The 21,821-nt window shown below is 47.6% G+C and overlaps 1 protein-coding gene across 2 annotated transcripts in view; it reads right to left on the bottom strand.

The window, feature by feature from the left end:
- ACVR1B (activin A receptor type 1B) overlaps positions 1 to 21,821 on the bottom strand; it is a 34,798-nt gene that overhangs the window by 7,639 nt on the left and 5,338 nt on the right. The window contains exons 2-6 of one of the 2 annotated variants that reach the window (XM_061127487.1): positions 8,869 to 9,108; positions 7,829 to 8,077; positions 4,818 to 5,048; positions 2,108 to 2,275; positions 732 to 888 (exon numbers count right to left, since the gene is read on the bottom strand). In XM_061127487.1, coding sequence (XP_060983470.1) covers positions 732 to 888; positions 2,108 to 2,275; positions 4,818 to 5,048; positions 7,829 to 8,077; positions 8,869 to 9,108 — 1,045 coding nt within the window. Of the gene's footprint in view, positions 1 to 731; positions 889 to 2,107; positions 2,276 to 4,817; positions 5,049 to 7,828; positions 8,078 to 8,827; positions 9,109 to 21,821 lie in introns of both variants that reach the window. The other variant, XM_061127496.1, reaches the window with a different exon arrangement.

The raw sequence follows: 21,821 nt of genomic DNA on the forward strand, positions 1-21,821 counted from the left end.
GCAGATTCCTAATCACTGGACCAGTGGGGGAGTTCCTGTCCCTTAGTTCTTTTTCTAAATATTTAGTTACTTATTAGGTTATGCTAGGTCTTGGTTGAGGCACACAGGATCTCTGATCTTTGTTATGGCATGCAAACTCTTAGTTGCAGCATGTGGGATCTAGTTTCCCGACCAGGGATCAAACCTGGGCCCCCTGCACTGGGAACGTGGAGTCTTAACCCCGGGACCACCAGGGAAGTCCTTGTCCCTTATTTCTTACTTTACTTTTCTATGAAGCAGGAGGGAGACCCCACAGTCCTGAAGGGGGCCCCTTATTTTCTACCCTGGAGTACCTCTGCTCTTGCTAAGTGAAACTGCTCTCCACACCCCAAGCAAAACATGTCCTCTGCCTCCTCAGGGGTCCTGCACAGGCCACCCCTCCAGACTGCATTCTCCCTTCCGGCTAGCCAAGCCCGGTGCCTGTTCCCCTTCCAAACCTTGCTCCAAGCTCTCTTTATCCGCTGCCTCACCTGCCCAGCGTATACCTATGGGTATACGGTTCTATGGAGGTATGCTGCTGACACTTGTATCTGCTCCATGCAACCTGTGTGGCTTTCCAGTGTGGGGGCAGGAGTTCAATTCAACCGCCAGCTGTCTGAGACCACACTCCCTCTCCCGTGCACATGGGCCAGGGCACACATGGGCTATCAGTACAAGTGTTGGGCAAGGGCACAGGCCCTGGGCCTTCCTACCGTTTAGTTCCCACCCTCTGGTTAGGGGCAATGTCAATGGTGTCTGTGACCGCATCGTGACGGACAGCCAGACCCAGGTCTGCGATGGCGCACATGCCATTTTTCTTCACCAGGATGTTCTTCGACTTTAAGTCTCGATGAGCAATTCCAGGTTTCCCTGGTGGAGGATAAAAACAGGGATCTTCAGAGAAAGACAGCATAAGCGTTTAAAGCACAGTCTCTGCAGCTGGATATGGGGGTTTCAGTTCTGGTTTTGCCCCCCACTAACCCAGGAAATGCAACTTAATCTGTCTATACATTGGTCGTCTCATCCATAAAATGAGAGTAAACACCAGTGTGTGTGTGCGTGCTAAGTTGCTTCAGTCATGTCCAACTCTTTGGGACACTATGGTCTGCAGCCCACCAGGCTCCTCTATCCATGGGATGCGCTAGGCAAGCATATTGGAGTGGGTTGCCATGCCCTCCTCCAGGGGATCTTGCCGACCCGGGGATTGAACCCACGTCTCTGATGTCTCCTGCACTGGCAGGCAGGTTCTTTACCACTAGCACCACCTGGGAAGCCTAAACACCAGTACTTCACGGGAATGTTGTGAAAGTTAAATATATTAATGTGGGTGATTCAAGCGCTTAGACAGGGCATGCAGATTAGCTAACATTACTTTATGAATGCTATTCCTGCTCACCTTCCCTGAACTCACATACTCCTGTACAGAATAGTCAAGGACTTAAGAAAAAGCTGCTATACTGACTAGGTTCTCAGAACCAAACAGGGGAGGTAAGAACCACTACTTTCTCTGCAGAGTCTAGGGATAGTGTCAAACTCTCACGGCTGGTTTTTGATCACAGACAGAAAGAGCTCCTGCCCAACTGACCAGGCACCAGGAAGCAACGTGCCACCTGCCAAGACCTGGGGGCTCCCAGAAGGCTGATGTCAGTCAACAAGCAGGGACACACGAGGTAGTGTTCCTCCAGGAGAACCTTCCCAGACAGTAGAGCCCAATGTCTAAGCATCCAGCTGACCCAACGATGAGCGCGTGCGCTCACTAAACTGAATCTCGGCACAGTGGTTCAATCCATCTTCTCAGTCCCTTCATTTACCTGTGAACTGTGGGCATCTGAGACGATCTCTCAGTTAACACCAGCTCCCCAACCAACAACCACGCCAGGACACGGGGAACAACCAACCAACATTTCCCACAGGAGTCCCTCAGGTAGCTCTGAAGGCAGAGGCACCTCTCGTTCCTGCTCAAGTAAAGCTCAGACCCCTCTCCATTAGCCCAGACCCCCGTCCCTGAGGCCCAGCTCCAGCTTTCTCAGCGCACAGGAGTTCCAGGAGCTCGACGGGGATGGGATGGTTGCTCAGCAGGTCCACTCACCTTGGGTGCCCACGATCTCCATGTGCAGGTGTGCTAGCCCGCTTGCGGCAGACAAGGCCAGCTTGATCATCCCCTCAATGGTCACCGTGTACCGGTTCAGATAGTCAAACAGGGAGCCGTGCTCGTGATAGTCCGACACGAGCCACAACTGTGTCCAGGTGCCGTTATCTGCGGAGAACCACAGGGGAGTTCCAGAAAAGGCACAACTACCAGCAGAAAGGGCAAGGTCGGCGAGGAAGAGTATATGCGCCACGCAAACCCCCCGTGACCCCCGAATTCCTGCTCCTCGCCCCCACACCTCCTGAGGCCCCTCGGTGCCCTTCTCATCTATAGCCGTCCACAGCTTTGGGCTCCAGGAAGATAAGAAGAACAGCTTTTCTTAGTTAGACCTGCTCCCTTCTGGCAGGTGGCTGTAGGATTCTGAACCTTGCCTCCCCTATTCCAGATTTGAAATGTGAGGCCTTCAGAAGAAGAGGGAGCATGTGCTTAGGGGAAGTAACAGGAGCATCTGTTTCTTTTGCTTCTGATCCTGACAAGACCCGTTCATCAAAACCATGACTGGCTGTGTCCTCCCCATCAAGGAGGAAGGCTTCATAGGCCCTCCTCTGCGCTCCAAGACCCTTCGAGCACAGCCCAATCCCAGCACCATGCCCATCTGTAGCGCTTCTCTGAAGTCTACTGCTCCTACCAGGCTATGAGCTCTCCAAGAGAGGAGGAAAGAGCTCCTTTGTGCATTACTGTGTTCTGGGCCAAAAATGCTTTTCAATACATGAAGAGCACACTTTCCAAGGATTCCAGAGAGGAATCTTATCATCTGAGCCTCAGAAGAGCAATGGGAGGCAGTGACCACACACTTTCATCCAAGGGGAGGGGGATGTGCAGTGTACAGGGGGAAGGATGGAGGGAGGGAGGGAGAGAAAGGAAAACCAAAGCTGGTAATCTAATGAGCTTGTGCTACTGTCAATATGAAGACTGGAAATTGGATTGAGATCTCCCAAATTCCAGGCTGGCCCTAGTTCTAGGGCACTACACTACACATATCACGCTAACAAGACAAGAACTAAAGAGTCTGCTCTTTTCCTCCCCTGGCCCTGATGTGGGTTTCAACAGCCAGATCCTACTCACACGAGCTGCCAGAATCAATACTGGGAGTGGTTCCTGGGAAAGCACCAACCTTCGCTTCTCTGATTACCAGCAAGGGGTCCATCAAACACACCCCTGAGGTCCAGAGGACCCTGCTTATAAGTTTAAAGGGAAGATGTCTTTTTGAGCCTTTAAAATACATGTCCGATTTAAACTAATCATCAAAAGCTAATGCTGTTTAAAAAAGCACCAAGCTCACTGAGAAGGAGCAAGGAATTCTCTCCTCCCTCACGTGAGAGGTCAAGGCTCTTCAGTCTGGGGGCAGCTGAGGCCCCTACAACCCCCACAGCACTGTGAGAAACAAGCAGCCTGCTGTTGTTTCAGGACAGAAAAACAAACACTTAGCATCTTCTGTAGCCTCTGCCAGCACCAACTTCTAAAATTTCTGGACCACGGAGCGAACTGTGTCCTGACTGCCAGAGACACTCTTCTAAAATGCAAACACCACCACCCACGGTCTTTCTGTCTTAAGTGAGCTGCCTGCCCAGGTGCCAGCTGTCCTCTCTTCCTGGGCACTGTACAGGCAGGAACTGTGCCTTGGTCTTATGTGTGATGACCCCGGGACCAGACAGTAGCCAATGAATATTACTCAATCGACGAATGAAATGTCAATTACTACCCTCTCTCTAAAATAAAATACAATCCTCTCAAAACGGCTCCCCATGACCTGGCCTCCGCCACCTCCCCACCCATGTCTCTGGCTGGAATGTTCTGAGTCACCTGCAGCTTCCCAAAGACACTACCCCTCTGCACATGTGTCTGGACTTCTCTTTTCATTGGTTTTTCTTTCTGACCAACTCCCTGCCACCTTTGCCTCAATCAATCTCAGGTATGATCTCCGTGACCCTCATCTCACCCCCGTTTTGTGCTCACGGGAACACCTGTTGTTTGATTACCTCCTATAATCAACCATTAATTTACTTTTCTCTTTTGCTAGGCAGTGAGGCTCTTAAAAATGAGTACATGCCTGGGCACATGAGAAAAACTCAAAAAAACTACAGCAAAACCAGCGGAGGAGGGAGGAGGAACCAAGGAACCTCAGATATAAGTGGATCAAAAGCTGAGCGTGAAGGCCACGGGGGGGCAGCGGGGGAGGCAGGCTGTGGCTCTGGGGCGCCTGCTCCCCTGCAACAAGGCATGTGATGCTACTCTGCCAAGGAGTGCGGGCCCAGGCTTTCCTGGGGCTGTCCTTTCCTTCCAGGTGTTAAAGCTTCCCTTCTTCCTTCCAGTTGTTTTCAAAGTAAGTTTACTGAAGCTCCTCTAGGGACTACCCTGGAGGTGGGTTTGGGGGTATCACAGAAGGGCGAGCGAGCAGGTAGGATGAGGGCTTATTTATCTGTTTAATAACTGCTTGTTTACTTGCTTAATAACCTGGATTTCAGTACAAGCTTTTCGTAGAAGGAAAGTTTGAAAACCACTGCCTTACTCATATTCTCGTTCTATGGGGAGCAACTGTGAAGGCAAAGAGAACTGCGCTGTCTCGTGGCCATTCAGGCTCCCCAGTCATCCCTCCATCTGAGCCTGTGGGGGGCTCCGGGACACCTTGTCTGTAAGCCCAGCCCTTTACCTTTATTGTCAGCGGCGATGAACCCAAGGATGTTCTCATGGCGAAGCATGACTGTCTGGTAGATCTCTGCTTCCCGGAACCAAGACCGTTCCTCCCGAGAAGAGAATATTTTCACAGCCACATCACCGCCCCGCCAGCGGCCGCGCCACACTTCTCCAAACCGGCCCTTGCCAATAATCTCCTGTAAAACGATGGTCCGGGCCACTGTGCGCTGGACAAAAAGGGGTAACCCTGGGGAACAAAGAAGGGAAACAAAGCCGACATTGTATACATTTGCTGAACTTTGCAACTCCCGCTCTCACGGCCACACTGGAGAAGCCCTTCCTTCCCACGGTGCCTCCCTGCTAGTGGTCCACCGACCACCGAGAGCTCGGGAGCCCAGATGGGGAAATGCATATGATTAGCTATTCCTCATCCACGCAGGTTCTCCTCCCAGCCAGTATGGACGACAGATCTGAATGTAACTGTCTAACCGGATTTACTAACTCTTCAGCCAGCCTCCAGTGGGCCAGGCCACCCACAGCCGCTTTATGTGGAAGAGCAAAGTCGGGGGTTGAGTGAGCGGAGCGCCTCTGGCTGCTCTGCCCAGTGGCCACTAGAGGGCAGTGCTGTGTGGCCCATGAAAGCCAACGCCAGCTCAGGGCACACCAGGTTCCCACCGCTCTCCAAAGGGATCACAGTTCTGCTCACGGAGAGCTCCAGATGCAGCAGGAGTGGTGGGGAGGGGAACGACTGCCCAGGCTGGTTCTCAGATTAATTTCACTGTCTTTATAGGACTCATTTATCACCTCATTTGATCCATGCAAGGAGTGCCTCCCTCCCTCTCCAGTCAGCTCCACCATCGTGACTGACTCTTACTCTCCCTCTCCTTGACTGAACAAATCAAAGTGTTATCAACCCCCAAGCTGTTTACTGCCTGTTTACTATGCAAGAGGAACTTGCATAAATGACCTCATTTCCTCACAGCCACCCATAAGGTAGGTATTATTATCATGTCCATTTTACAAATGAGAAAACCAAGCCTCAAAGGGGAAGGTTAAGTTATTCACTGGAATTCATACAAGCTGTAAATGGCAAAGCACGCAAGACTGACTCCGAAGTTTATGCCTATAACTCCCACAGCACAGAGCCGCCAAATGCTTCTCAATTTGGCCCCCTCCTCTCCCAGCCCTGCTGACCTGTTCTGACCTCCTTTGGAAGACGTCCAGCAGTCTCTCTGCCTGCCCTCTGACCTGGCCTGCCCCACACACCCCGCACAGCCAGCCTCGCCCTGCCCTCCCTAACAGGGGGCTGCTAGATGGATGAATTCACCCTCCACACCAGCCAGGATTCCTTCCGCAGGAAAACATGAGCACACGCTTTCTCACACGACAGCCTTCGGTAGCTGCCTCTCCCCTCCCCAGACAAAGCACAGCCCGAGCATTTTCCCACCAGAGCCTGGACAGGCCGGCCTCTGGATCATTCCCTAAACACTCAGTGAATGTTCGTGGCTCTTTGTCCTCTTGCTCAAGGGTTTTCCGGTGGCCTGGAATGTCCCCTGTCCTGTTCCCACTCTCAAAGCTTCCCACGCAGGACCCCTTCAGACACGACCTCCTCTGTGAGATCCCTCCCCACAATCTCTTCTATCCAGTCCCGGCTCGGCCTCTTGCTCATCTTGTTTACCCTGTATCACCCACAGGATGCTCAACACACACTTGTTAGTGTGAACTGAAAGTTACACAAGCAGCAAGGACTTATTACTTTCAGGCCACAGGATTAAAACCCCAGCACCTTGGAAGCTTTGCATATTCTGAATTAAGAGTGGACTAAACCAACCAGAGAGAAAACAGTTACTTATCATTTCACTCGAGATGATGGAGTAACCACCCTGGACCTGCCCTTGCCTCAGCTAATCCCGATCTTAAAAAAAAAAGACTCCAGAAAACCGAAGCCACCCTCCTCCAGCAGCAAATCAAGTCACAGAGCCAGTCAGTTCTAACCACTGCCCTACCCTCTTTGAGCAAAGAACAAGCCATATATTTTCTCTCTTCCTAAAAATATGCAGCTTTTAAATATATCCATCATCTTGGCACTCTCTACTGCAGAGCTTAATAAAGGCAAAACCACGGAAATTCAGAAGATGTCAGAGCTCAAAGTATTCCTGTGCTCAAGAAGGGATGTCTGGCCATGACTGATGGCATAATTTCCCCTCAGAAGAGTCTGTCATGGGCTGAAAAAACATACACCAACACACATGGAACTCTCATGGACATGAGCCTGTAAGTTTGAGTTAGAATAGCAACAGTGGCCTCTGTATCCACATTTTTCCCCACAGGGACAGAATACCACTGTCACTAAAATAACTATTTATCTTCCTAAAAAGACTGCTTTGTACTCCCAGCCACACTTACTAGCTAGGTCAGCTCTACTCTGAGACCGGAACCACCCAGTGGCCCTTACCCTAAGTTCTAGTCTCAGTTGAGTTCCATCTAAGAAAGGCTCGGTCACCAGGACAGGCAGCTCCGGAAGTGGTGCTGACGCCATGCTGGAAGCCCTGGCTGCTTTTCTTTCAACTGCCACCATAAACCCCTGGGCAACTGATACGAGTCAATGATTTACCCAACTCCAGCTCTCTGGCCTTACTCGGTGTCCTTAAACTCCCCTTGCGGTTGCTCACAGATCAATGATTAGCTGCCACCACCTCGCAGGAACCCGGCACACTCCAGTTTCTCAAAAGGGGCCCTGACACTGAGCACTCCGCTGCTCAGGCGGAACCAGGTGAATTTTAATAGCTGCATGGTTACAAGACTTGAAGAGAGGCAGGGACTCTGGAAGGGAGAGTTCTGCAGCTGATCCTTGGAATTCCAGAGAAGGAGAGATTTTCTGTGAACCCCATCATCTTATTACGTGTCAAGACTCCCAAAGAAGGAGAATTCTGAAAGCAAATAGCCAGCCTTCTTCCTGAACGTTCCATCGTGTTGGGAGGCAGTGAGGAAGGCTAATGGCTGGCCTGAGGCCTGAAGAGGCGGTACCTGAGCCAGACCCTGACGTGGAGAGGTCATAGACCAGGTCCTGGAGCGTCTTGTCCTTGGAGAGACACATCTCACACGAGGGGTCCTCCATGTCCAGCCTCTGGCGGTTGTGATAGACGCGCTGATGATAGTTAATGACAAGGAAAACAATGATGATGATGAGAAACAGGAGGAACACTGGGCCGGCAATAATGCCCACCAGCTCCACGGGGCCCCACATGGAGGGGTGTTCAGGCTCCTTAAGATGACCTGGGGCAGGTGAGAGAGGAGAGGGAAAGAAGAGAGTGAAAACGTGGGATCGCCAAGGCCTCCCTCTCCCTGGCTCCTCCATCCAGGTGGAAATGCCCCCTTCCTCTCCCCACACTTTGGCTTCATTGGGCTAGTGGATCTGTCTGGACACTCTCACATGCCAGCCTCTCCAGTTACGGCACCTTCTGGTGCAGTCAGAGCCACAACCCGCTCGGTCATTTCACAGTACTTCACGGTGTCTCCCCACCCCCATGCCCCAGGCACACACCAGGTTCTGCTCCTCCATTTGTGATGGCCTCTTGAAGCTCAACGCGGTCTCTCTCCGCCTCCTCAGATCTCCCCAGTCACGCCTCTTAAGTGGCGGACCTGTGAAGGCTGGTGTCTACTACTCCCCAGCTTAGCGCGCCATCCTTCCCAGCTCGAGTCCCTCTTCCCATTTTGCCATCACCGTCACACGGCTCATGGGCTGCCTCCTCCGGGATCACCCCAAAGCCTCCCAAGGGGGTCTCTGTCTGGCTCGCCCACTCCCCACCAGCTGCCGATGGCTCCTCAGCCACAACCCAAAACGCGGCTTTCACCTCTGTGGCGCACTCGACAAGTCTGTCTCCCTTTCCTGGGATCTACAGACCAGAACTGGCAGGAATGCCCTCCCACGTCACCTCAGGGAGCATCCAAAAAGGCAGCTTCACCTAGCCTCCAACAAAGGGGCGGGGGCAGAGTAGAGAAGGATGGAATGACGGGGTGCCCTACCTCCACGACGCGCCAATAGTCCAACAAGGGCGTCCACTCACCGCTGGGCACCCTCAGGTCGATCTTGTTGCAGAAGTCAGTGTAGCAGCAGTGTGTGTTGCGCAGGTCCTCGGAGCTCAGGCAGTAGAAGGGCTTCCCAGCGGGGACCAGCTCCACTTTGGGGATGCAGGTGCGCACGTGGTGCTCCATCCCGTCCAGGTTGAAAATGGAGACCATGCAGGCCCCATCCGTCTCACACGTGTAGTTGGCTTGGAGGCAGCTGGTGCATGCACACAGCAGAGCTGTGGGGAAGTTGGGAGTGGACAGTGACGTCAGTGGTGACATCTTGGCCTAGGTCCTTCTCTGCAGTTAGAATAGAATCCCCTAGCACACTCGCGGTTCCAAAACAAGCTGCTTTTTACAGGGATGGGGCCAGCGATGACTTCGTCAGGGGAAGCCCAACCTTTTCACCTGTCTATTCAGATCACAGACAAGGCTTTCTGCTCTGCGACCCCCCGCCTCGGCCCCGAATTTTCCTCTAATTGCTCTAGCTTATGTCTTCAAGAAACAAAGAAACTACCTTTTTAACTCTGCTTTAGACTGTTGTATGTTGTTATTTAGTAGCTAGGTTGTGTCTGACTCTTTGTGACCCCATGGACTGTAACCTGCCAGACTCCTCTGTCTGGGATTTCCCAGGCAAGAATATTGGAGTGGGTTGCTACTTCCTTCTCCAGGGAATCTTCCCGACCCAGGGACTGAACCCTTGTCTCTTTCTTTGGCAAGTGGATTATTTACCACGGCACCACCTGGGAGGCGGGGGGGGGGGGGGCCTGCTTTAGACTTAGACTTACTTTAAAAACCTGTCTCCTGGCTCAGAAAAGGGTTTTCCTTTGAATTTAGACCCTAAGGATGAGAGCAAAGCTCGGTCCCCTGGGAGACGAGGGCCCCTCCCCCGCGTGCTCCTTCCCACACCACCACCGCTTCTGAGAGCCATCTTCAACCCCATCTCCTTTCTCTGCACCAGAAACGCCCACCGTTTCCTGAATGCAGTGTGCGTGCTCTCTCACACAGGGTTTTGCTGCAATGGTTTTTTCCTGGCTAATTCTTACAAGTTCTTCAAAATTCACCTTAAACGTCACTTCCTTTGACAAGCTTCCCCTGACTGGTCCAACCACCTCCTCCTCCCTTTTGTTCCCAGCAGGAGCCCCTTTCAAGAGGGGCAAAAAGAATGCCCTCAAAAAAAAAAAAAAAAAGAACGCCCTCCAAAGAAGGTAATGTTAGTGCCTCCTTCATACAGTCACTGTGAGGATTAAATACGCTAATGCACAGAATGGGTGCATGCTATGTCGCTTTAGCCCGTGTCTGACTCTTTGCAACCCTGTGGATTGTAGCCCACCAGTCTCCCCTGTCCATGGGATTTCCCAGGCAAGAATACTGGAGTGGGCTGCTGTGCCCTTCTCCAGAACTTCCCAACCCAGGGACTGAACCCGAGTTTGTTATGTCTCCTGCGCTGGCAAGCAGGTTCTTTACCACTAGTGCCACCTGGGAAGCCAACGTATAGTAAGTACTCAATAAATCTAACGCATTCTGAAAGGGCCTTGGATAGCATCACTTAAAATGTACTATCTATCTATCTATCTATATATATACACACACACACACACACACACACATATATTTTCCCCCCCAAATAGATAGTATATGCAATCATCTCTGGGACTAACGAGTTTGGCTGGGTGTGTATTATCCCTAAGTGTGCACTGTTGACAGGAAATTACTGTAAATGAATTTGGTGCCTCTGAAAGTCAGTTCAGCAGCCCTGGAATCTGAAATCCTTTATTTATCCATCTAACAGGAATAGCACAGACAGCAGCAGTTGGTTCTCCCCAGCACTGTCTCCCAGGAGCCTAACCCAGCCCTGACCTCTGGGGATGGGCAGGAGAACGGCTCGACCCACCAGGGTACCGAGGCTGGGGCTCAAGGTGCTGAACTCAGCACTCGCCCATCAGGGATGCAAGTGGCGGGGGGACCCAAGTCCCCAGCTGGACACTAAGCGCATACTATCTGGATACCAAGAGGGAACATATTCAAACTATGGCCCCTGGAGAAGAGGCATTTATGACCAGTCCCGTGAAAAACTATCCTGTTGTAACTCACCCCTTTCGGCTGTAAACAGTCTATCTTTGTCTCTTCCTCTAAAACACTGAAAGGCATCTCCTGGCCTTTCAAATCCAAAGACAGATTAGAAATATCTCTGGGTCCAACCCCCCAGTCCTGCAGGCTTTCTGTAAACGACAGGATCCTTGCCATCCCCACCAAGGAGACAAAGGATAGTGAGCATGGACAGGTCCTCGGACAGTGAGGATCTTCACCGCATGGCCTGTGGGGTTTTTTTTTTCCTACAGCGTTTGATCAGAGCCCTTTCTTCTGGGAGAAATTCCAAGACACGTAGCTCCCTGCTGAAGGGCTTGGGGAGTGTTGTATTTTAAAGGCAGGAAGTTTAAAGCAGGTACCCTTTAGACTAGAATCCCAAACACAAAAGGAATTTTAGAAGTAAATTCCTTCTAAATGTCATTCTTCTTGCTGACTGAAATTTACTTCTGCAACTCTCAGAACACTCAGCCCAAACCCCTTTGACTCACACTGGAGTCCTGCCTACTCATCAGTGAGTGCGAACGCCCATTCCTCTCTCTGTCAATGGGGACATTCAGGCACAAAAGGGGTCCCCGTGGCATGCACACCTCTCAACACACGCGCCCCGACGGCCGGCTGGGGATGAGCACAGCCTCGGGGCTATTTTCGGAAGCCAGAAGGGAAAGCAAACGACTCCCAGAGGGCTATTCTGAGCACAGTGGGACACGCGGGCCAGACCCGCGGCCGCCTTTGGAAAAGCAGCTCACTTCGGAGTCCGTCAATTAGCAGCAGGGGAAGCAGAGCCCCTGCTCCCAGACATGCACTCCCCTCTCCCTGGTTCACGGCCTCTTTCACAGTGATTCATTCTGGAGAACGAGCACACCCACACGTGGCTCATTATTTTTGGGAAGTACTTAAACAATCTTGGTGTAAGACAGGAAAGAACAAAAGTGGTGAAATCTATGCTAGACAGGACGAAGAACGGAACTGGGAGCGGGGCCATGCGGCTTTGTGATAAGAGATTGGGCAAGTCCCTGACTCTATCTGGGCCTTGGCAGCCCAGCCAGAAAATACCATTTATGTGACAGAGACGGTTTGAAGATCAGCCCACATCTGCTGAGTGCTGCTGGTCCTCTGAGAAGGCTGCCTACATCTGTGCACAGCTCTACTTTATACCAAGGGAGTGAGAAGTCTGAGAAGGGTATTTCTGAGATAGCCATCACCACTGCCCACGCCCTGGCGAGGTTTCTGTTACTCTCTCTAGAGCCACAGCAGGGGGCATGGCAGCAGCAGGTCACACAGACCCAGGGCTCAAACACCAGCTATATCCGTCACATGACCTTGAACGAGTCAGAAACCTTCCTGCACCCCAGCTGCCTCATCTGAAAAGTGGGGCTGTTAATTACCTCACAGGACTATGTAAGAATTACATGAAATAAGAGATTTACGAGCCGACTCAGTGGAAAAGATCCTGAGGCTGGGAAAGATTGAGGACAGGAGGAGAAGGGGGTGACAGAGGATGAGACGGTTGCATCCAACCACTGGTGATGGTTGCATCACCAACTCAATGGACATGAGTTTGAGCAAACTCTGGGAGATGGTGAAGGACAGGGATGCTGCAGTTCACGGGGGTTGCCAAGAGTAGGACACAGCAACTGAGCAACAATGAGACTTAAAAAGTGCGAAGCAAACAGATATTCAATAAATTTTAATCACTCCCTTTAGTGTAAAACTCAAGTAAACACATTCACGTACAATGTGTCTCTCTAACCACTAATTAGGAAGTGCCAGGTTACAGCAAGACCACAGCAAGGAACTGCTGTTTGAGTCTCAGCTCTGCCAGTAACTAGTTGCGTGGTTTTGGGCAACTTGTTTAACCTTCCTGAACATCATTTTCCTCATCATTAACCAGAAAGAAGGGGCTGAACCAAATGAGCTCCAAAATCCTCCAACTGAAATCTGAATCTAGTTTGTCTTTAAATTCACATTGCTTGGATCACTGATTCAACACTGGGAAGTTCTGCGTTAATTCCGTACACCTTTTTCTGAACTTTAAAGAAAGACTAGTCTTAATCATTTTTTAAAAATACTTTTTTATTTAGTTGCCCCGTGGCATGTGCAATCTTAGTTCCCCAACCAGGAATTGAACCCACATCCCCTGTATTGCAAGGAAGACTCTTAACCACTGGACCATCAGCAAAGACCCAAGAAAGACTGGTCTCTAAATTGTCTTCTGTTAATATTCATTTTTCATTGAAATGAAGTGATCATAAAAGTACAAAAACATCTGAACTATGGGATTCTCTGGCAATCCAGTGGCTAGGACTCTGCACTTCACTGGCATGGGCCCAGGTTCAATCCCTGGTCAGGGAAATAAGCTCCAGCAAGCCACACGGCATGGCCAAAAAAAAAAAAAATCTGAATTTACTAAAACTTTTCTAGTACACTAAATCACAAACTTAGCTTTTGATTTCTTTGAAAGACTAAATCTGGACTACTGATAACAGCCGTTTATAATCTGTTTCATAGTGACGCATCAGGTGAAATCAGCCTACACACAGGTACATAAACAATACATACCTAACACTCTCCGTGTTCCTGACCGAAGAGTTAGAAATAACACAATTAGGAAAGCCAGTCACAGATGAGTCACAAAAGCAGGTTAAAAGTGGTCAGAGTGAAATTCTCACTAGTATAGCATTTTGATATGAACAAGCTAGTCAAACCTGAACTAAAGACATTATGGCAGGATTTGAACGTGTTTTCAAAGTATGATGAGAAGGTGGTCTGTGGTAGAATATCAAAGCAAATTTAATTTGTGAGAGAGGCTATGTTTGGAGGAAGGCTGACAAGTCCCGACTTGGGCAAACTCTGTCTTGCTGCATGTTATGGAGCTGCTCTGAGCAAAGACAACCCCCAGGCCCCTCTCTCCTGCCCATGGCATACTCTGGAGGACACTCAGTCAAGGCTGTTGTCCCAACTAGAAATTCCCAAGAACCAAGTGGCTAAACTCACTGCCCTTCAGCCCGCATCACCAGTGGACAGGGTGTGGGAGGGGCAAAGTGGAGGCACCAACCTCGGAAGGTAAGAGGCAGCCGCAGAACACCCACATTTGTCCTGGTACATGAAGGTTCACGATGTTTTAAAGCTACAGTATCTATGATTTTTGGCTTATACGTGTGTGTGTGTGTGTATACACACATACACACATACTCCTTGGAGATGGTAAGTTTCATGAGTTTAGTGTGGAACATTGTCCTGTTTAGGGATACTAAACCTGCCTCTTCCAAACTTCACTGGGCAACCTTCTAGTTCCACAAAAGTTAAGATTTGGCGCCCAAATCAGCCTGTGCCCACCCTCCCTTACTCTTCATGACTTTCAGTTCAGTTGCTCAGTCATGTCTGACTCTTTGCAACCCCATGAACTGCAGCACACCAGGCCTCCCTGTCCATCACCAACTCTCAGAGATCACCCAAACCCATGTCCATCGAGTCGGTGATGCCATCCAACCATCTCATCCTCTGTTGTCCCCTTCTCCTCCTGCCCTCAATCTTTCCCAGCATCAGGGTCTTTTCCAATGAGTCAGCTCTTCGCATGAGGTGGCCAAAGTACTGGAGTTTCAGCTTCAACATCTGTCCTTCCAATGAACACCCAAGACTCATCTTCTTTAGGATGGACTGGTTGGATCTCCTTGCAATCCAAGAGACTCTCAAGAGTCTTCTCCAACACCACAGTTCAAAAGCATCAATTCTTCGGCGCTCAGCTTTCTTTATAGTCCAACTCTCACATCCATATGGAAAAACCATAGCCTTGACTAGATGGACCTTTGTTGGCAAAGTAATGTCTCTGCTTTTTAATATGCTGTCTAGGTTGGTCATAACTTTCCTTCCAAGGAATGAGCGTCTTTTAATTTTATGGCTGCAATCACCATCTGCAGTGATTTTCAAGCCCAGAAAAATAAAGTCAGCCACTGTTTCCACTTCTTATGCTTATTCTTATGCTTATTCACGACTTTACAACTTGATCATAGCTGCCTCTGAGCGCTCCTCTTTCCAGATGACAGCATCCATCACACAGCTCAAACTGATGAGAACAGCCTATTACAACCTGTGATCATTTTAAGTATTCTTCCTTGGACCATATCTAAACTCCCTACAGCTTTCTTGGGATAGAACAAAGACCACAATTCTACACAACTTTGTGACCCTGAAAAGCCAAGATGATCTTGGGAGAGGGAAAAGAAAGAGAACAAAGTTGGAGGACTCACACTTTCTGATTCAAACTTATTACAAAGCTACAGCTATCAAAACAGTATGAAACTGGCCTAGGTACAGACTATAAATCAATGAAACAGAATTGAGAGTCCAGAAACAGTTCTATATATCATCAACTGATTTTCCACAACAGTGTCTAAAACATTTTGGGGGTGGGAAGACTAGTCTTCAACAAGCAGAAATCCACATGCAAAAGAATGAAGTCAGACCCTTCACACCACACACCAAGATTAATTAATGTAAGTTATTACATAATGCAAGTAATGTAATTAATTCAATGTAAGTCAAAGACCAAAATATAAGAGCTAAAGTTTATATTCTACAATTTTTTTAATGAAAATAGGGGTAAATCTTCATGACCTTGGATTTGGCAATGGGCTCCTAGATATGACATCTAAAACACAAGCAACAAAAGAAAAACAGATGAACTGGCCTTCACCAAATTAAAAAAAAAACTTTTCTATCTCAAAGGACAATAACAAGGCAGTGTGAAGAAAACCAACAGAATGAGAGAAAATATTCAAAAATCATGCATCTAATAATGGTCTTGCATCCAGAACGTGTAAAGAACTCACTCTTAAAACTCGATGACAAAAAATAATTTTAAAATAAGCAAATGATTTGAACAGACATTTCTCCAAAGAAGGTATACAAACGACCAAAAAGTACATGAAAAATGGTCAACATCATATCAAATGCAAATGAATTTCAAATTCAAATGTAAACCAAAACCACATATAATCAAATGTGGTGTTTTAGTGATGTTTTGATAATGTACAGTTTTTTGGTGAATTTATATTTCTTTCTATATTTTAGGACCAATATAATTTTTATTTTTTTAATATAATTTTTAATAAGGTAAAAAAGAGGGGAAAAAAACTAGAGAAAAAACTTCTGTTTTTGCCATGTGATGTCCCAAGAGTGCATCTGTAGAAAAGTGCTTGTCAGCTAAATAAAAATCACATTTGATAGAAAAACAAAACAAACAGAAACCAAACCACAATCAGATACCACTTTACACCCACTAGGAAGGCCATAAGAAAATGCTGGTGCAGATTCAGAGGAAACTGGAACTCTACACACTGACTGTAGGATCACAAACCGGTACAGCTATTATATAGAAAACAGCTCGAAGGTTCCTCAGTAAGTTAAACATTGATTTACCATATAACCCAGCAATTCCACTCCTAGTGCAATATATCCAAAAGATTGAAAGCAAGTGTTTAAACAAAAACTTGTACACCAACGTTCCTAATAGCACTATTCACAACCATCAAGAGGTGGAAACCCAAACGTCCACTGAACAAAGAGTGGATAAACAAAATGCGGCACACTCATCAGATTGAGTATTAGTCAGCTATAAAAAGGAATAAACTACTGATATTTACTACAGTGTGGATGAACTCTGAAAACATTATGTTAATTGAAAGAAGCCACGTATTATAAGTCTATTTATATTAAATATCCAGAAAGCATATTAGTGGTTATTAGGGGCTGCATAGGGGAGAAGATGGGGAATGCTGGCTTTAGGGATTACTAGGTTGGTTTCCTTCAGGGGTAAAGAAAAAGTTCCGGAACTAGAGGTGATGGTTTGCCTAACATCATGAAGGTACTTCACTGAATTTTACACTTTAAAATGCTTAAAAATTGTTATATGTGTTTCACCACAATTTAAAAAATACCATAAATCTCTAAAAAGCAGTATATATAATATAATCTCAACTACAGAACAAAACCAACAGAAACCCAACACATGCACACCCCCCAAAATGAAGGTACAATGTTGTTCTGTGCCGTTCCCAAGTCCCTGGCTCTCATAGGTCCCAGGAACCCGTGAACTCCTAGAGGAGGGAACCAGAGTCCTTCTTGCCTTCATTTTCTCACTGGTATCCTGCACAGTGCCCACACACAGCACTGTGCTTAATAAATCATTCAGCAGCTCTCAGCCCAGCAATCTGAGAGGGCAGGGGGCTCTGCCAGAGAGGACATGCTTTTATCTGTTTTATATGCGTTTCCACATTTTCATTTTTTAAAGGTTTTTACTGCTTTAAGAAGACAGAAAGAAAAAAAGAAAAAGTTGTTTAGTAACTATTGATCTAGACAACTGTCAAAATGTTTATGAAAATGTTGAATTGGGCTTAAAAATGGAGGTGTCTGGTACTACACTATCACAAAATAAAGGTAATGTCTGTTTTTCCAGAACCAACAACAGTACCAGGCAGAAAAGTCCTGCTGCAGAGAAATAAAGTAATCAGGTGCTATTGGTAACAAAGATTCGAGCTGCATTTTCAGTTTTCACAATCATCAAAATTAGACTGTAAAAACACACTAAAATAAAACAAAAACTCTCAAGTACCAAAGAGCCATAATAAAATCCAATTTTACATGTGTAGCTGGCGATACCCAAAAAGTGTACTGGTAAAAAGCACTTCTAGCTGACTTAATAAAGGAAGCTATTTGTATGATTTCGAGAAAAAAAAAAGCACAGATTTAACAATAAGACATTTGATAAGCTTGGTATTTAATTTCAATCTGGGAAAAGGTCTCAGAGTGGGGTTTGCATAAGAGAAAGGTGTTTGAAAAGCCAGCTCCACACTATATCTATTCTACAAACTGCCTTTCTGACATTCTACTTGGAGACAAACCCAACCCCAGAGAGCTGTTTAAACAAGTTCACCCTTAAGCCTCAGGTCTAGAGAATGAAAGCTTTGTTCTCACTCAAAAGAGACGTTTGATGTTTATGCTAAGGAGACCTGTCATTGCGACTTAATTTATGGCTGGCTGTAAATGCCTGAACATCCAGCAAGGGCCCACCTGCTGCCCAGGGGAATGTCAAGGTAAAGCTGGAAGGAGTGGTGTCACTACGACAGAGCATGCCCTGTGTTCCTGGGACCTAAGCGTACAAACTCAGGCGTCACATTCAGACTGTCTGCTCGTCACTTGGTATTTCTCCTTTACCCACAAGTTTATATTGACATGTACAACCTTCTCTTTTCTTTCTTTGTTGTACTTAAACAGACACGCTCCTGGCTCATTAGAGCAGGGGAGAGCATTTATCAGCGGTGTTTTGTATTTGCTTCCTGACCTACTTACCACACTACGATGTGTGGAGAGGTGACAGTGTACATCACAGCTTTGAGAAGAGGGATAGGAATGGTTGTTTCAGACAACTAGGACAATGAAGGAGAAAAAATACCAGCAAGGATCGAGAATAAAACTAACGAGGTTGAGGACTTCCCTGGTGGTCAAGATGCCATGCTTCCAGTGCCCCTACTGCAGGGGGCACGGGTTTCATCCCTGGTCAGGGAACTAAAATCCCATGTGCTGTGCATGGCACAGCTGAAAAAAAAAACCCCCCAAATCCCCCAAAACAACTAATGAGGTTGAGATCAAGTTTATCTCAAATAAAATGGGCAGGTAGTGGAATCAACAGAGATGAAAGAGGTGAGGTACAGATTATGACGTTCCCAGTAACGCACAAGTGTCTGTGGCATTTTCGAGTGACCAGGATGAAAACCATATATACAGGAGATAACGAAATTACAGCAGGACAGAACTGGAATTATTTATCTAGGATTTTGCTGAGAGGATGGAAAAGAAATGAATTCAATTAAATTATTAAGTACCCAAAATACACAAAGCTCTGTGATAGAACAAAGACACATAAAGAAAATATAAGGCAGTTCCTAGGATCAACTTTCAGGGCGTAGAGGGTGGGAGAGTGGGAGCAGCAGAAAACTTTAAGCCAGTGTGAACCTCTATGTTGCTGACATGGACCAACAAGAAAAGCAGAGAGGATGGAGTTACTGGCTGGGGGACAGTAGGAAGACAAAGCAGGTCCCACACTTGGAGGATGTTGGATTTGGCTGAGAAGGCCAAGACCAAGAAAAGCACAAGGCTTGTGAGGTCCAAAGAAAATGGACAACAGGACAACAATGCCAGCGTTCTAGCCAGAGATAAGGGCGATAAGCCAGACCAGACTAGACTGCATGGATCGTGATGGCCGGCGAAGGGGTCTGCAGTCCATCTTGGAGGCTACATAAAAGTGACAGAGGAGGTGCACTTTCCAGAGTTGAATCCAGTCGTAGGATGGGGAGGCAGGGACTGGCTGGAAGGCTACTTTAACAGTGACCACAGCACATAGCAGAGCACAGGATTTTAAGCATGTCCTGTGGAGTCAGACTTTAGGCCCACTGCTTAACCTCTATGCCCCAGTTTTCTCACCTGTAAAATGGGGATGAGAGTGGCTCACAGAATGGCCGTACAGAGTAAGGAATGCAGCCCAAATGCCCAGTGTAACACTTGAGTAGATGGTGCACGTTCAGGAAATCAGATGGCTGTATTATTGCCGTCATCCTAGTGAATGAGAAGGGGCTGCGCTCTGTGTGGTTTTACGGTTGTTCTAACACGCAGAAGTCAATCTGTGCGCAAACTTCCTAATGGCAAGGACAGATTCTTTCCTCAGTATCCCCCTCAACACTGAGCTTGAGGAGTGCTCCCTAACAACTAGGGAGATGTTAGGAAAGAACACTGATTGAATTTATCTACTGCAAGTGTAGAAAGTAATGTACAAATGTACACCAAGACAATACATCACGATCTGGGGCCAGGGGTGCTCAACACAAAGAATACTTTTTATAAAAATAAAAACCCCTCAAGTCACAGATTCCTCAACACATCAACATCATTTAAAGCATCCACAATCTTCTCTCTCCTCCAAACCTCACAATGTCTAGGAAAAGGTAACAGGCAGCAGCTGAAAGTCACATGTGGTCTCAGGACTTCTTTTCACATGTAAGTCCATCCATGAGATGGCAGGGTGACCCAGTCTCAAGGAGCCTTAAGCCTATCTTGGGGAGTGCGCTTATGCCTCAGTCCTGTTTTCCTTCTCCTCATATAACCATCTGACTCACCCCACATGCATTTTTAAAAACAATACCTATTTACTATTTCAGTTTCTGTAGGTCAGAAGTCCAGGCATAGCATGACTGATATTGGCTGGGGCTTTCTCATCTAGGGCTGGGACCTCTTTCAATTTCACTCATTGCTGGCAAACTTCAATGCCCTGTGGATGAAGGACTAAGGCCCCCCACTGCCCTGCTCGCTGATGGCCAGGGACCACTCAACTCCTAAAGTCGGCCTGCAGTTCCTGGTCACGCGGCTCCCATGGGCAGTTCACACTAGAATGTTTACTTTCTCCCAAGCCAGCTGGGGCAGCACTGCCTTCCTCTTCTGCAATCAGCTGAGAAAATGCTCTGCTTTCAAAGGGCCACCTTGATTAGGTCAGGTCCACCATGACAGCGTGCCCATCTGAAGGTCAACTGATTTAAACCCTTCACAATACAGTTGACCCTGGAACAACTCAGGGGTTAGGGGCACTGACCGCTACAGAGTCAAACACCCATGGATAACTTAACAATCACCCCAGTAGATCTGCAGTTCCCCATCTGTGAATTCTGCCAACCTCGTACTGCATACTACTGCACTCTGGTATTTACTGAAAACAAAACAAAACAAAACACCCATGTATAAGTGGACCCATGCAGTTCAAACCGCGTTGCTCAAGGGTCAACTGTACCACCTTCGTTCATGTCTGAGTAACTGAGAACAGGTGTGTGCACACCTCAGGCTGGAAATCACGGGGAGAAGGGAGCAGCGGGAAGGACTGTGGTAGACATAATCACCTTGTACTTTATCATCTATTTCACCTGCCAGAAGGTGAGCTTCATGAAGGTAAGCATTTCGTCTCCTTTTGTTTACTGGTGTATCTCTGCACCTACAACAGTGCCTGGTATATGGTAGGTGCTCAGTAAGCCTGTGTTATAGGAACCTTTAGATCACCACAGCAGTTCTCAATATATGTACATATATACCTGTTTATTCACAGGCTAGAAACGGGACTTAACACTGTATACATTACACTGGTACAGTGAAACCATTTAGGAGTCCTGGGAATTCCATATGATATGATTTTCTCTTTGCCACAATCATTGCACTGCTTGAACAAAATACAGTCAATTCTCATTATTCATGGACTCGTATTTGTGAATCTGCCTACTTACTAAAATTTATCTGTAACCCCAAAATCAATACTCTCAGTGCTTTCACGGTCACTCACAGGTGAGCGCAGAGGGGTGACAAATTTGAGTCACCCAGCACACACGTTCCCACGGAGGTTGAATGAGCACGCTCTGGATTGCTTCAGCTCTCACACTGTTAATATGTGTTCCTCTCATGGTATGTTCAGTGCCGGGCTTTCTATCTTTTTGTGGCTTATGCTGGTGATTTCACTTTAAAATAGCCCCAAGAGTAGTGAGGAAACGCTGTCTAGTGTCCCCAAGTTCAAGACGACAGTGACATGCCTTAGAGAGAAAATACATATGCTGAACAAGCTTCATTCAGGCAGGCATTATAGTGCTGCTGGCCCTGAGCTCAACTTTAATGGATCAACAACATATATTAAATAACTTGTCTCTGGGCCATGTGCCTGCCCTCCAGGTGTCACCATTCTCGGCCATGTGCTCTCCTTACACTTCTCTCACCCCTGAAGCCCCTCTTAACTCTCCTCACTGCCCCTCGCTAGCCTGGCCTTCCTCATCTGCAGCCT

Source organism: Dama dama, chromosome 3, assembly GCF_033118175.1.
Source record: "Dama dama isolate Ldn47 chromosome 3, ASM3311817v1, whole genome shotgun sequence".
Classification (NCBI taxonomy): Eukaryota; Metazoa; Chordata; class Mammalia; order Artiodactyla; family Cervidae; genus Dama; species Dama dama.